Source organism: Orcinus orca, chromosome 15 (assembly GCF_937001465.1).
Source record: "Orcinus orca chromosome 15, mOrcOrc1.1, whole genome shotgun sequence".
NCBI classification, from domain to species: Eukaryota; Metazoa; Chordata; class Mammalia; order Artiodactyla; family Delphinidae; genus Orcinus; species Orcinus orca.
In genome coordinates this window covers 52,046,017-52,062,700 of record NC_064573.1, presented here as the reverse complement: position 1 = coordinate 52,062,700, position 16,684 = coordinate 52,046,017, and the positions used below count along the sequence as shown (strand labels likewise).

At 36.0% G+C, this 16,684-nt stretch overlaps 1 protein-coding gene and 1 non-coding gene across 2 annotated transcripts in view; one reads left to right on the top strand and one right to left on the bottom strand.

The window, feature by feature from the left end:
- The window catches only part of THOC1 (THO complex subunit 1), a 41,933-nt gene that overhangs the window by 15,709 nt on the left and 9,540 nt on the right, over positions 1-16,684 (top strand). The window contains exons 9-11 of the mRNA XM_004273769.3: positions 2,441-2,514; positions 3,850-3,958; positions 5,135-5,266. Coding sequence (XP_004273817.1) covers positions 2,441-2,514; positions 3,850-3,958; positions 5,135-5,266 — 315 coding nt within the window. The remainder of the gene's footprint in view (positions 1-2,440; positions 2,515-3,849; positions 3,959-5,134; positions 5,267-16,684) is intronic.
- TRNAR-CCU (transfer RNA arginine (anticodon CCU)) lies at positions 2,234-2,306 on the bottom strand. Its single transcript has one exon. It is a non-coding gene; the product is annotated as a tRNA-Arg (tRNA).

The window sequence follows — 16,684 nt, the reverse complement described above, 5'->3', positions numbered from 1 at the left end:
TTATAGTAAATAGTATTTTGTATATCATTGCTAAATTATGCCTGTGTCTCCTTAGGATAAATTTTGATAGGTGAAATTTCTGTGTCAAAATAAATGCATATATATCAAATTTTGATAACTGTTGCCCGGGTACTTCTCAAAAAAGTTGTACCCATTTATACCACCCCCAGTGGCACATAGAGAATGCCTTCCCATTTCCCCACAGCCTCACGCCAACATGGGGAATTACCAGTTTTTAAAAATTTTTGCTTAATTGATACATACTTGAAAGGTAAGTCGTCTTTGTTTTAACTTACATTTCTTTGGTTATTAATGAAGTCGAGGAACTTACTGCATATTCATTGGAATTTATTTTTCTTCTGTGCTGATTAGAAACAATGAGGAAGAGAATTGCCTATTCATGACATTTGCCCATTTTACTGCTGAAACGTCTTTTACTGTTGATGTGTAGAAACTCATTATATAGAATATTATTAATTCATTCCTACTGTGTGTTGATACATTTTTTTCCTCAGTTTATGGTTTTTCTTGTAACTTTATAGTTTTCTATATGGAGCTATTAAATTTGGATATAGTAATATTAACATTTGTTGGTCTTTTGTTTTAGTGTTTCTAGCCTTGTGTCATACTGAAGGCTTCCACTCCACAGGAGTATGTAATTCTTTGTTTTCTTCTGGTGCTTTTATGATTTTATTTTTTCTTTTAAATCTTTTACCCAGCAGGAAGGTTGGGGTTTGGAGTAAGTTGAGTTATAATTTAATTTTTTCTAAATGGTGAGCCAGTTATCTCAGAACCATTTGTTAAGTAATCCATCATTTGCCCACTGATTTTTTCAAAAGGACATCAGCAAGATCAACTTTATTTTTAAAGATTATTTATTTATTTATCTATTTATTTATTGGTGCGTTGGGTCTTCGTTGCTGTGCACGGGCTTTCTCTAGTTGCGGCGAGTCGGGGCCACTCTTCGTTGTGGTGCGCGGGCTTCTCATTGAGGTGGCTTCTCTTGTTGCAGAGCATGGGCTCTAGGCACACAGGCTTCAGTAGTTGTGGCTCACGGGCTCTAGAGCGCAGGCTCAGTAGTTGTGGTGCACAGGCTTAGGTTTCTCCACAGCATGTGGGATCTTCCCAGGCCAAGGCTCGAACCCATGTCCCCCTGCATTGGCAGGCAGATTCTTAATCACTGTGCCACCAGGGACACCCCCTAAAGATTATTTTTGAAGTGTCCAGAAGACAGTCCAGAGCTGGCAAATTTTTGGACATTCAGCACCTGCTCTTCATTTAAGAGCAAGTTATAAAGTTTAAAAAATTATTAATTCGATGTAACTAATATTTCACTGTAAATTAATCAGAGTACTTTACTTAATTTATCCCTTAAATTGTAATCATTGTCAATTTGGAAATGATATTGACTTTAAGATTTTTCAAAATCTGCCTTTCCCTTTTATGTATCTTTTAGGTATTTCTTGGACTATTCTATGTAAACTTGTTATTTTAAAGTGGGGGGGGTGGGATGAATTGGAAGATTGGGATTGACATATATACACTATACTATGTATAAAAGAGATAACTGATGAGAACCTACTGTATAGCACAGCGAACTCTACTCAATGTTCTGTGGTAATCTAAAAGGAGAGGAAATCCAAAAACGAGGGGATATATGTATACGTATAGCTGATTCATTTTGCTTTACAGTAGAAACTAACACAACATCATAAAGCAACTATACTCCAATAAAAATTAATTATTAAAAAAATTTTTTTTCAATATGGAGCTGTACACCCAGCATATCCTAAAGTGTTCCCAGATAATAAGTGTTATGTGTACAGGCGGGGGAAGATTTTCAAGGTCAAATTAAAGTTGGGGACAAAAACTACTTAAATCGCTTTGAGTTATTTACTGTGGTTCTTGGAATCCTTAGTGTACTAATGATCTTCTCACTTTTTGTATACTATGTTTCCAAATCATATTTTGCCATAGATTCTCTATTCCCAGAGAGAATGTACTGAATGTGTTAGGAAAAGTACTGGTTTAAAACTTTGCACTACGTTTTTTGTTGTTGTTATTGTTTTTAATGAATAGGTATTTATATTCTTTTATTATTTATTTATATAAATATTTAATATTTATTTGTTTATTTAATATTTATTTTGGCTGCAACTGTTCTTAGTTGCGGCATACGGGATCTTAGTTGCAGCATGCAGACTCTTAGTTGCGGCATGCATGTGGGATCTAGTTTCCTGACCAGGGATCGAACCCGGGCCCTCTGCATTAGGAGTGCAGAGTCTTACCCACTGGACCACCAGGGAGGTCCTTGCACCATGTCTTCATGGCTATCTTATATTATTGTCATACCGCTCTTGAGTTCTCGGATCCCTGTCATATAGAATTCTCCTCTGCTTGACAACTGCTTCATGACAGGATGTACGTTCTTTTAATTTAGCACATGGAGGACAGAGAAGAAGGAATGGATGTGGAAGAAGGTGAAATGGGGGATGATGAAGCTCCAACAACTTGGTGAGTGTTTAGAAGTTCAGATTTCTTGATTTACAAAGATAATACCTTATGACTTATCAGGTACTAAGGTGAGAACGTAGACAGGGAGGAAGGAGATCATGCTTATAGATTTCTTTTGTTTGTAACTTTAATGTATATCACTTAAAATTACAACTCCAAAATCACTAATGGGCTGTATCAGTTGGTTTCTAAATTGTGTGCAGGCAGTCCGTTGTTTAGGTGTAACCTACCTTATATATATTCATAACGTTTGAAAAGCCAACCACAGGCAACCTACGCACTCCTTCCCTTCTCCCTTCCATTTCATTTTGAGATCATGGTGCTGTGTGGATCGCTAAACCTACTTCCTGTTTCCCATATAAAATTACAGTCTTACTTGGAATATTTGTATGGGCATGAAGCTTAGCACAGATGCTAACTGTAATCCATAGGTTCAACTTGTTAAGGTTTATTTGGAAAGAGTGGAGTAAGATAGTATACGTATACATATAGCTGATTCACTTTGTTATATAGCAGAAACTAACACAACACTGTAAAGCAATTATACTCCAATAAAGATGTTTAAAAAAAATATGTATTGACACTGAAGATTTGTAACATAGCCGAATTAGAAATTGAATTAGTAACGCCATTTTTGTAATACTAAGTTGGTATTTATCTAATGTGTTTGTTTCATATTAGGTCTTAGTGTGTTGGTTAGGATATAATGCCTAGGGCTTTTACCATTAGAGTCAAATTAACATTAGCTTAAACAACATAGAAATTGATTTCTTTCTCATGTAAAAGTCTGAAGACAGGTGTTCAGAAGACAGGTGTTCAGGGCTGATGCAGTAGCACTCTTCAAGGAGATTGTCTAGGGACCCATGTTCCTTCTAACTTCTTGTTCCACCATGCCTTGGTATTTGCTCTTTTTCATATAGTCCAGGATGGTTCATCATCATATCTGCATTCTAGCCAGCAAAAAGGGAAAATGGTAAAACATAGCCCATATGAGACATATGACTTCTGCTCCCCACTGACTGGCCAGAATTTAATCACATGGCCACACCTAGTGCAGGAGAGGTTGGGAAAGAGAGCCTTAAATTCTGAATGTATCCAGCCAAAATTCAGGGGTTCCACCACTGAAGATAAAGAGGGAATAGGGGTCTATGAACCCCCTGAAATTATTTATAGACGTTTATATAAATATTTATGAATTTGTGTACTTTTCTGGGGAAAGAAGCCATGGCTTTCATTACCTTTTTCAGAGGATATGTGACCCAAGAAAAGTCAAAGCATTTAGATATTTCTAAAAGAACTTAAATGATTTATTTAATGTAACATTTATTTTATCAGCTCCATTCCAATTGATTACAACCTGTACCGAAAATTTTGGTCACTTCAGGATTACTTTAGGAACCCTGTGCAATGCTATGAGAAAATTTCATGGAAAACTTTTCTCAAGGTGAGTTGCCAATTACAGACTACCAAAAGCCCAATATTTTATAGCTAATGGCAGAGTCAGAACTTGACTCTTGTCCAGCATACTTTTCACTATATAGTTCTACCTCTTATGTTTTTATACCTATTTCATAATATAGAAGCTAAATTGTAAATTAATATATAAACAATTGATTTTGAGAGTAGTTTATAAATGACTTGAGGATTAAAATTTAGTAATTACAGCCTTGGTTTTTTTTTTTTTTTTACATAGTGAGTATTGTCAATTGATGAACTTTTGCAGAATACATCCTGCCTTTGCACAAAATTATTTCAGCTATCCTTTAAGAATAGGACTCTGCATACTATGGCTTTGGACTACATCCAGCCTACTGCCTACTTTTGCGGACAAAGTTAATTTTGTCACACAGCGACACCAATCATTTACGTGTTATCTGTGGTTGTTTTTGTGCTATAATGGCTGACTTGAGTAGTTGTGATTGAGACCATATGAGCCATATAGTCTAAAATATTTACTATCTGACTGTTTACAGGAAAAGTTTACTAACCTCTTTATTATAAGAATCCTCTGTATTTCTTTTTCTTGGCTCCTTAAAGGTCAGTTTGTCCTTTTTGTTGTAATCAAAATCTAAAGTTAATAGGTAGCTCTTAAAAGTAGCGTGGTGTGTTTTCTGTGTTACTTTTTAAAGTTTTTATTTTATATGAAGTATCTTTTTTTTCCCCATAACTATCCAAATTCAGATTAAGTGGTAAGTGAGAAATCATCTGGAATTGTTCCTCAACTGGATAGGCTTTGACATCATTTTTTTATTTGGTCACAGTGTTTAGCACAAGAAATGCTTGAGAGTTCCATTGCTGATTAAACAGCTACTTTTACTGGTAAATTTCTGTATACTCGCAAAGCATTCCTTTCTCTGTTTGCCCCTTACACAAACTGCATAAGAAATCACATTTTTCCAGAAGTAGAGAGTTTATTCCTACTTTTACAGTAACCATGATATCTCACAAAAAATAGTTTTACCCTCATTTTGCTGTCATAATTTTTCTTGTTTAGTGTGCCTTAAGGATGCATATACGATTAACTGGGAATAAATTGTACATTATTTTGATAAAGAAAAGCACTAAACAAATGATTGGGCAACAATGCCAAATAAAACTAATTGATATTTTTACTTTGCAGTATTCTGAAGAAGTTCTAGCTGTTTTTAAGAGTTATAAATTAGATGATACTCAGGCCTCAAGGAAAAAGATGGAAGAATTGAAAACAGGAGGAGAGCATGTATATTTTGCAAAGTTTTTAACAAGTGAAAAGGTATAAATCTTTCTTTTTCACTAAGCATAGTAAGAAATGTTTTTATTTTTGTTTTCTCTATTTAGCTGATATCCTTTTAAGTTAAATACAGTAGAAAAATTTCTTACTTTATTTTTGGTTAAAACTGACAAATGTTAGTTTGAGAGTCCTATTTCTTCTTGTAGAAGTAAGACTAATTTAATTTCAAAGGTGAAAAGTTGTTCTGCATTGTCTGTTTTGTAGATTTACTTTGGATTAAATACATTTTAGTTACTTTCAAGTGCATATATTCTGAACCTCAAGTTAGGATTTCATTTGCATTTATGAAAATATTTTGTATAGTTTGCCATTTAGGTACAAATAAGGGGTTTTAAAATTCCCTGTTAATCTTATTTACACAGTTTAATAAGTAGTAAGTAAATTTTGTTCAAATACAATGCTAAGGCATTATGCAAGTTTCTAGTCAAGATGGCACATTGAGTTTGTGTTTCGATTCACTCCCTTTGCTCCAAACACATAGCAATGACAGGTAAAATATAAAAAGAGAAAACCAAAAAGACAAAGCTGGGCTTCCAGAGACAAGATAAATATCTTCACAGACCAGAACTGCCAAGTAATAAGTGAAAATGAAGCCTTGGGCCTGCTGACTGTATATTCCAAGCAGGTGGTGGCAACCAGGAGCTTGGCTACAAGTGAGACCAGATCCATGTGGGACCAGGAGCCAGAGCCATATTCACTGCTTGAAGCCAGAGACTGGGGTAGAACTTAACCCACTTTTGAAAAGAAGCTAAGGTAGATATTACCAGTCTTCTGCCAAAGGCTGTGGTTTCATAGCAAGCTGTGGGTCTAGGGATAACAAAGGCACAACTTTGTGTCCTCTGCTTGCTCTATGACCAGATATGAGATATCCCCAGTATACTCATGAAACAGCTGTTCCAAAAAGTCATCATGAGACTGTTTTCTAGACTTGGGCCCATGGACCTGGTGAAAGAAAGCACAAAACTACTAGATAGAAAAAGGTATACACAGAGATAAAGAAGAAGAAATAAGCAACAATCCCAAAACAAAAGCCTTCCATTCAAAACTTTCTGATAAATTAAAATTCCGAAATCCAGTGCTAAGAAAGATCACCAACAAGGGATGATCTTTGTTTATTTTAGATACATAGCCTGACCAAGACTTTAAAATATATATGTTTTGGATAATCAAAGAGATAATTGATAGTACAGCCTCCATGGAGAGTAAGAAATTGTGAAACTGAAACATTTCAGTTGAAATGAAATAGGAAAGTTTAATATGACAACTAATTGGGATTCTTGAAAATGAAAATATATGATCATTGAAACCAAAGCACAGCACATAGAATTAAACTATAGTTTGGACACAGATGACAAGAGTACTAATGATGAGAAGTTCACCCAGAACACAGCACAGAGACAGATTTTTTTGGTCAACCTGAAAGCAGTTAAGAGCCATGGAAGATAGATTGAGAAATTCTAGCATATATCTAAGTAGGATTGCCAAAGAACAAAATGGAGACAATATTGGAGAAACTAAAGGACTGAAGGAAGTCCCAAGTTCTCAGATTAAAAGTGTGCTACAACTACCAAGCAGGATAAAGAAAGGTGAATCCATACTTCAGTACATTATGCTGTAACTGCAGGTATAGAGAGAAAACCTTAAAAGCCACCAAAGAGGGGAGGAAAAAAACACAAATATACTGGAAAGGAACAGATTTCTAACAGTTATCAATAATAGATACCAGAAAACAGTGGAGAAATATTTCTGAGAAAAAACTATCAGTCCAGAATTTCATACCCAGCTAAATGCACTCAAGACTGTAGAGGAAATAAAGACATTTTCATTCTAAGACCAGGAAAGCATACCACTCTAAGACCATCATTGTGAAAAACTACTAAAGGATGATCTTCAGGAAGAAGGAAAATGAATCCATAAGAAAGGAGTGGAATACAGAAAGCAATTGTGAGCACAGAAATTGAAAAATATTTCAGTTTACTATTGACTAAAAACAAGTCATAATAACTGATTTTTTAAAAAATTTTAATGTAGTATGTAAACTAGATAACAATAAGAATCAGAGAGGGGAAAACAGATGTTAGTGAGTAATTTAAGCATATGCTACAGTCCTTGTAATCCTCAGGAGGAGAAAAGGAATGCTGAATAACTTTAGACATTATTATATTAAAAGGGAAACCACCAAAGGAAAAACATCCTGTAGCTCTCAAATGGCAAGGGGTTAAAAAAGGGGACAAGAAGGAATATAGACTACTTTATAAATCCAACAGATGGCAGGAAGGGAGGAAAAAAAGAGAGAAGGGTAGGTAAGTCCAAATATATCAGTAATGACTGCATAAACTGATTTAATTTACCTAATAGAGATTATCACATTGGATTTTTTTTAAATCCAGATATATTTATTAATTTAAATGAAACAGACATATAAAACTCTTTGGTTGAATAAAGAATTCAAAATTTTATTTTACCATATGTAGAAAGGGAAGAAAATTCCAAAGCCTCCTCTAATTTAACAAAGAAGCTTCCCAAAGATATATACCTTTCAGAAAGCTTGAGATATCAATTTAAATAATATTATCAGGGCAAAACAGTTAAAAAATACAACAACCAGTAAGAGTTGTATGCTTTTAGCAGTTAAAGGTCACATTTCTCAGGACATGACAACTATTTGAAAACCCTGGATATCTTAAAAGATTTTTTTTTTTGGGATAGTTGACATTTCCAAGGACATTTTAGAAAGCAGCAGGATTATACATTTACAGAGACATCTCCACATTGGAATGTAAAATCAGTGCTTTTGTATCGATCTCCATTCACCACTTTATCAGAACTGGTCCCTGAATAGTGTCTCCCTTACTGACTCTTTGTGAGCTTTGTTTCACCAGCAATGCAGACAGCATGAGCTTTCAGGGTTAAGCACTGGAATTCCATTAGGTAACGTTTTGATAGAGGGAAAAGCAGGTTTTAGAAGCTTAAAACTTTACAATATGGGAAAGAAAAAAGGCACAGAGAATTGCAACAAAGAATGTAAGGCATGTGATGTTTTGCATCTTCACTTCCATTTGTTGCCTCTTAAGCAGTAACTTTATCTTAAATTTCAACCTATAAAAGAACCCTTCCTGTGCAATCTTCGTATTTTTCGTATGTATTTCCAATGTTTATTACTCAGCATCCAAGTGAAAATATTTGTAATGCACCACCTATAGCACCATTTGATAAGTTTTACTGCTTCACTAAAAGGAGCCTTCTAGCATTTCTGTAACACCTTACATGATGTTTTACATCCCAGGATTTCTGAAAAGGCCATCCCACCTAAGTATGTGCCAATCTAATGTTACTTTCTTCTGGTTGTAGATTTGGTAAAGGACAGAAACACTCTTGATTTTTCAGGGATAGATTTCTTGCCAGTGAGAGCTAGCTTAAGTGAAATCAAAAGCCATTTAATTATTTAGAGTATAATTCTATAGCCCATCGTTTCAGTGGTGAGCAGGTTTAGGAGAGTGGTCTTGTCATTACAAGGTTAGGTCTTTCATCACTCAAATAGAGCATATAGCCTCATTTGATGGCCGTGTTATTACCCAGAACCCTTGTGTTTTGCTTACATGAATGTGGTCAAACTTTTTCTTAGGAGAGTTTTCCTTATATCATTCTTAGGAAGGATGATATAACCTTTCTAGTTAGAGACAGGCCAATCATGTAGCAGCTTCAGGTAGGCACAGATTTTACAGATAAAATAGATATGTTTCTAACTTATCATACCTTCTTTCTTAAAGGTGGAAGTTTCCACTAGAAACTCATGCCTAGGGTATGATTGTAAACACTAATTTCCAACAATATAGTTCCCTTGTTAACGTAGCAAAATAATCCCTGGATTATTATTTTTAGTGGAGAACTGCCGGTTCCTTAAGTTTAGTCCAGAGTCATACTCAGAAATTTTAAGGGAGGATTTCACCTCTAATTGTCCAGTTTATCATACTGTGTGAAGGGCACTGTACTATTATAGGAATTTCTCCCTCAGTACTGTGTAGCATGTAAAAGTAGAACCAGCATTTTAAAACAAAATTCCAAGTATCATGAGTGTTAGCATGATGGTTAAAGGAATGTATTTTTATATCTTTGAGTCCTTACAGAAAAAAGCCCAGCCAGTAACTAGGTATGAGCTTCAGGGTTACCCAGTTCTTCAGAATACCGACTCCTTTTCCCCTTACAGTTGAGACTCAGTGACCTAATGAAAAAGATCCGGGGGAATACTCCAGAGCTATCAGTTACCAGAGTGGTTGCCCCACAGTCACACACTAGTGTGGTCATTAGGCCATTCTTGTTCATGGAGGTAAGAGAAATAACAATTCTTCCCAGACTCTGCATTGTATGAAGAGCTCTCAAATAAGAACTTTTAGTCACTTAAAAAAAAAAAGTTCCTGGCAGAAAGAAGCTATCAGTACAGCCTTAAATTTTTCATACTTTCTCTATCAATTTGAGAGATAGCCAAGGCTGAGTGTTTATGTAGTGTAGGCAAAGACAGGTCTCATCTTTTATGAGACACACTACAACCTGAGACCCTCCTATAGACAGACAGGCAGGCTAACCACTTCCCTATAATTTCCTTTAGTTTCATCAGTTATCTCATATGGGACTCCCTTTAAACAGGTCTGGGAGGTTTTTGGACAACTCTGGAACACCACTTGAGTTTTCCTTGTCTGCAGCCAGAGAAAGAGCCAGCCCTCCAAATAGTTCCAGGAGTGTACCATGAGGTTCCTGGAATTTATCAGAAATTTAAGTAGAAACTAAATCATTGATCCCTGTGCCCCCAGAGAAAAAAAAGTTATAGCAAAAAGCTGTTAAATGGGTGGTGCTGACATTTTCTTATAGGTCCAAGATGGAAGGCCTTACACTTTAAAAATCATATAAGCACTCAGCAGTTCTCAATAAGAACGGAGCAATGTTTTCCACTGATGAACCTTGATGTAAATCAGTTGTTAGACTTTACGTCTTGACACCATCCATCTGAGTTAACTGGTTGGGCTTCTCACAACTGTGATTAGAATATTTGACACACTTGATCCAGGCTTTGAAGTAATCTAACACAACATTATCTAGCGCATCAGTGTTGGCCCTTGGGCGGCCACTGGGGAAGTATCAGAAATTTAGTTGGCCTACCATTAATATTTCACAAGGAGAGAAACCAAATCTTCTGTTTACTATAGATCTCATTGTCATATGAGCTGTAGGCAATGTGTCTAACCACTATAGTTGAAATATATACAAACTCTTGGGTTAGTTTATTTTTCAGAATTCTCTTTTGATGTTTGACTTTCTCTGCTGAATTCCAGTTCTATGGCATGAAGGCATTGATGAATCGTTAGGGTTTTACAAACTGCAGTTTGTTTGAAGACTTTTGCTGACACTCATGTCAGTTTTAACATATGGGTGTACTTCCACTCATCTGAAAAGGTAAACACAATTACTAAAGTTTTACATGCATAAAATCAATCTGAAATGGTCTGCAAGGTGGGAGGCATGAGCTGCTCTCTTTATTGTGACACTCCTGTACTCTGTGGGCCTGACACAGGGCAGCTCCATAAATACCATTGAACATATTGGAAAGTTTAGAGCATACTCATCATTCTTTATTATTTTTAGAATCCCTTCTGTGTGTGAGTCAATCCATAGTTATGCAAGCAAGATAAGAGTAAATTCTTTGGTGATGCCAAGCAGCTATTTAGGAAAGACTAAAGATAGGGTTAAAAAAATACCCTGCCAGTGTAGACTGGATTTGGAGCCTAGTTCTGAAGAAGGACAAAGTATTTTATGTCACGTGTGTAGGTCACAAATAAAGTGAGAGGTAAAAATTACCACTTTAAATGCATTAATGAAAAATTTAAGAGTGACAAATTGAGAATTCAGGAAGCTAAAAAAGATACGGAATAAACCTCAAGAGAGAAGTAAGTAATAATAATAGCACAAATTAATGAAATAGAACAAAGAAACTATAGAACATATCAGGAAAACCGAAGGCTTTGAAAAGAAAAATTTTATAAAAAGAATTTTTGTAGAAGTTCTTGTAGAACAGGCCTGACTAAGGAAAAAAGTGAAAACGTACCAATAAACAAAATAGGAGTAATTGGAAATACAGAGACAGTAAAATGTGTAAGAGACTATATTTAAATCTAATGAAATAGTAATTCTGTAGAAAAACTTAATTACCAAAAATGGATTCACAAAGAAATTAAAAGCCTGAATAAACATATAACTATTAAAGAAATAGTAATCAAAGTGACACCTTTCAAATGACATCAGTCCCAGATTTTTTTAGGTACGTATTATCAGCACTTCAAGGAATAGAGGAAAAGCAACCAAGGTCCTTATATGAGATTAAATGTAACTTTTAAATAAAACCCCAATAAGGACAGAACAAGAAAAAAAGTATATATATCAATTTCACTTACGAATAGAGATGAAAAATATATTGTAGAAACTCACAAATCAATTTTTTAAATTGATGGTAGCTATTTTTTAAAAATAGAGACTAGGGGCTTCCCTGGTGGCGCAGTGGTTAAGAATCCGCCTGTCAGTGCAGGGGACACGGGTTCAAGCCCTGGTCCGGGAAGATCCCACATGCCGTGGAACAACAAAGCCTGTGAGCCACAACTACTGAGCCCATGTGCCACAACTGCTGAGCCCGTGTGCCACAACTGTAGCCTGCATGCCTAGAGCCTGTGCTCCGCAACAAACAGAAGCCACCACAATGAGAAGCCCGCACACAGCAACGAAGACCCAATGCAGCCAGTAAATAAATAGATAAATAAATTTAATAAAATAAATAAAAAATAGAGACTAATATTTAATAATATTTATCATTTAAGTCTCTAAATAATAGACTTAATATTTATTAATATTTTAATAATCCCAGGATTGTATGATTCAATACCAGAAAGATTAATATGAAATTAACAGATTAATGGTTTTTAAATAAAAACTATGACCATCTCAGATGCCAAGAAAATTATTTCAATACAATCTAATACTCATTACAAAACCAAATCAGAAGTAGAAGGGAATTTTCTCTAACTTGATTAAGGGGATTGACAAAAACCCTATAACAAGCGTCATATGTAATGATCAAACTTTCAAAAGTATTCTCAGTAATTTCAAGACCAAGACACGGATATCTACCAACCATATTTCTGTTCAACGCTGTAATGGAGGACCTACATTTCAATAAGAGAAAACAAAACAGAAATGGGAGTTATATGTATTGGAGAGAAAAGACTGAACTGTCTCTAACTGAAGGCAATATAATTGTCTACAGAGAAAATCCAAGAGAACCAACAAACTTTGAATTAAGGAGGCTTCAGCAAAGTTACAAAAGAAACATCAATAGTGTTCCTATAAGTAACTGGTTACAAAATGTTATTTAAAACAGCAATGAAAACTAATACCTATGAGTAATCTTCATGGATAAAATTATAAAAATAAAGAGATATGACTACATTTATAGATAGGAAGACCCAGTGCAACTTCTCCCCAAATGTGTCCATAAATTCAGTGTATTTTAAATCAAATCCAAACAGGCTTTTTGAGGGAACTTGAATAGTTGATCTTAAAGTTTTTATGGAAAAGCAAAAAGCCAGGAGTAACTAAGCCAAGAGTAACTACTTCCTCCTAAGAAGGAACAGTTGCCCTATCAGATATAGATACTAAGACCTATAAAGCTCTAGTAATTAAAACAGTAAGTATTAGTACAGGTATAAAGAAGAAAAAGGAACTAGGACTAGACAAAGTGAAAAGACAAGCCACAAAGTAGGAGAAGATATTCACCATCTCCAGAACTGAGGAAGATTAGTATTTTGAATATACCGTTGACAAAAAGACAACCAGATGGAAAACTGGAAAGATGGTATGAACAGGTAATTTACAGATGTAGAAACCTGAATAGCTAATGAGCTTATAAAAGATGCTAAATGTCACTAGTAGCCAAAGAAATTAAAATGATGAGATAATCACTTCACATTTGTCAAACTGACCAAAATTAAATATCCTAACAATAAATGAAATGTATTGGCAAAAGTGTGGGGAAAGGAGAACTTTAACACACTGCTGGTTGAAGTATAAATTGATACAGCCATTTTGCAGAGTAATTTTATAATAAAGAGCAAAGTTAAAACTTCTAAGATGTGGGCCCTGGAGAATCACACATATGCACAAGGAAATATATGACTCATTGTAACTTAGGTGTTTGCGAGTGAAAGTGTAGAAACGACCTAAATGTTCATAAGCAGGAGACTGGGTGGGTGGTAAATTATGGTAAATTTACACCATCGATTTCTATAAAGCACTGAAAATGGATGACTTAGGATGGGGGTTGGCACATTACTTACTGCCTATTTCTGTAAATGAGTTTATTGGCTCACAGCCATGCTCACTCCTTTACGTGTCGTCTGTGGCTGCTTCTGCATGGCAACAGAGATAAGTAGTCGGGACGAGGACTGTATGACCACAAAGCCTAAAGTAATTTACTGACCCTTAACAGAAATTTGCCAACCCCTAAACTCGAGCTACATGTATCAAGTTGTGTAAATGTCAAACATAATATATGAAAGATAGCTTATTGCAGAATAATGTGTGTAGTATAGAGTTTGAAAACATGCAAAATACCTTGATATTTATAGATGCCTCTATATGTATAATAGTGTAAAATATGCATTAGAATCAGCAACACTGAATACATGGTAGTGCTTTCCGTAGTGGAGGGAGCTTATAGAGCGGCTTCAACAGTTTTGATAATATTCTATTTCTTTAAGAAATGTGGAACAAGTAAAAATGTTAGGATTTGATAAGTAACTGGATTGTGAGACATGAATGTTGTATTAACTGTACCTTTCTGAACTTTAAAAAATACTCCACAATTTGAAAATTGGATATTTTCATCTGATGTGTTAATAATCACAAATTAGTAAGAATTTAATTAATGAGAATGCTCTTAATATTTTGTTTTTTAGTAAAGATTTTTTAAGCATTTTGTGTTAAAGTAACAGAAATGGAAGATTTCATACTTCAGTTTAATTTTTCCAGAGCATTGTTTTGCTTTTAAATTTTTTTATTATGAAAAGTTTCAAATGTGCAGAAAGGAATATTGTTTGTACGATTTATTGACAGAAAGGCACATAAGAATAACTAAGAAGAGTAGCCTGAGCCTTTTTAGGTTTAGAATAATAATCAGGAAGGCTGAGGCCTGAGCTAAGAGGTGTAGTAAAAGCTAAGGACAATAAAAGGCCCTTTGTTCACAAAACAAAGACAGCAAAGAAATATTTGACCCAATGCGTGATGTAAATGGTGTAATTTTTAAAATAACCAAAGAAAAGCAGGACTAGAAAAAATATATTATTGAAGAAAGAATACAACACCTCTTACTAACTAGCTGTGTAACCTTGCAGGGGTCATTTTAACTTGTCAGGGCCTCATTTTCTTAAGGATAGTGTGATGCAGTTAGTTTAAATGATCAAACTAGTCCCCTCCCACCTGTGATTCAATGTCTTCTTGACTCTTGTTTTCAATCCATTGTTTCTATCAAAAAAAATTATCATCCAACATAAAAAATAAATGTGGAATAGGGGACTTAAAGCTCAAGGTAGATGAAAAGTTCATAAACAGCACCTATTTCTTCAAGCCAGGAGTTCCTGTCTTCACTGTAAGCTAAACGCCTCAGGGTCTTCAAACTGGCCAGTCTTTTACTTGCCTCAGTCTTTGTACCTCCTGTTTCTTTCTTCTATACACTCCAACTTTAGGTTTGCTCCTGTGGCTCATGGTTGCTGCTTTTTCCAGGAAGTATTCCTGGAGTAGTTTAGGCAAATAGATGGATGGTGGAGCCTCTCGGTGAATTAGCCAACACCGGAGAAAAGCAGACTTTGTTGAGGAAATTGGTGTGTTTTATTTTGGACAGGAAATCTGATCAAGTGTCAGTGGGACATTCAAATAGAGATATGTAGTAGCTTCTTGAGCACACAGATCTGGAGATTAGGAGCGAGATCTAGGTTGAGAGTATAGATTTGGTATATAGTTTGGTTAGCAGCTTATACGTGGTAATTAAAGAGGAGAGTGTAGACTGGAAAGAAAAGAAAGCATCAAACCAAATCCTGAAGAAAATCAGCATTTGAGGGAGAAGGAAAAGAGAAGGAGAGAAGAAGATAGAAGAGTAGCCAGTGAAATTGGAGGAGAACTAGAAAAATATGACCCCATGGAAGCCAAGCATATTGAGTAGGATGAGGACTGTGAAGAGTGCTCATTCGATTTAATAACAAGTAAGTCATCGGTGGTCTTGGCAAAACACTTCCCGTGGATTGGTGACCCAGAACACCACTGGTTGAGGCAGGTTGAGGGGAGGATTGGAAACAGTGAATGTAGCCAGTTCTTACAAGAAGCTTTGCTATTCAGGAAGGATAAGGTGAAGCTGTAGAATCTTTTTGAGAGAAGTTATTAAATGCTAATGGAAAGGAGCTTGGAAAGAAGAAAGGGTTGAAGATAAGGCACCAGGGTGGTTAACTGATGGGATGTCCAGATAGAAGGATCACCTTCAGCGAAGATCCTGAAGATGTTGTGGCAGAGGAGATGAGGCGAATGAGGATGTGGGTGCAGTTGAAACTTCCATTTTAATGAGTTTTTCTCCTCGTTGAAGGTAGAGGGAATTATCTACTGAGAGCGAGAGGGGTAGTAAGTAGTGTTCTGGTAAGTACAAGGGATTTGAAATAGTTGCTATGGAGAATAGGAGGGAGAACAGCCTTGGAGAGTAAAGATTGCTGATTAGAGACAAGGGAGAATTCTAAGTTGGAGACAGTAACATAGCAGTGGTACCATTTGCGTAGCTGTGTGATTTGTTTTTTTGTTCTGTTTTTTTTTTTTTTTTGCGGTACGCGGGCCTCTCACCGTTGTGGCCTCTCCCGTTGTGGAGTACAGGCTCCGGACGCGCAGCCTCAGCGGCCATGGCTCACGGGCCCAGCCGCTCCGTGGCATGTGGGATCTTCCCAGACCGGGGCACGAACCTGTGTCCCCTGCATCAGCAGGCGGACTCTCAACCACTGCGCCACCAGGGAAGCCCTGATTTGTATTTTTTTCCAAGCAGCTCCACCTGTGGCTAGATGGGAAGCCTTAGTGTTAGGAAAGAGAAGGTGACTAACAGTTGGTTTGCTCCAAGTTGCCCTTTTGCTCAGTAGATGTGACAGAAGTATGGGACTTCTGTTAAGGAAGTTGGCAAGAAAGTTGTTGAAGAGATAGACCACGTAGTCTAAAACAGGGGTCGGCTGACTACAGGCCAAATGTGGCCCACTGCCTGTCTTGTGTTTTTATACATTTTAAATGTTTACATAAGTACTTACATAATATCCATAATATGCCTCTTGGCTCACATAG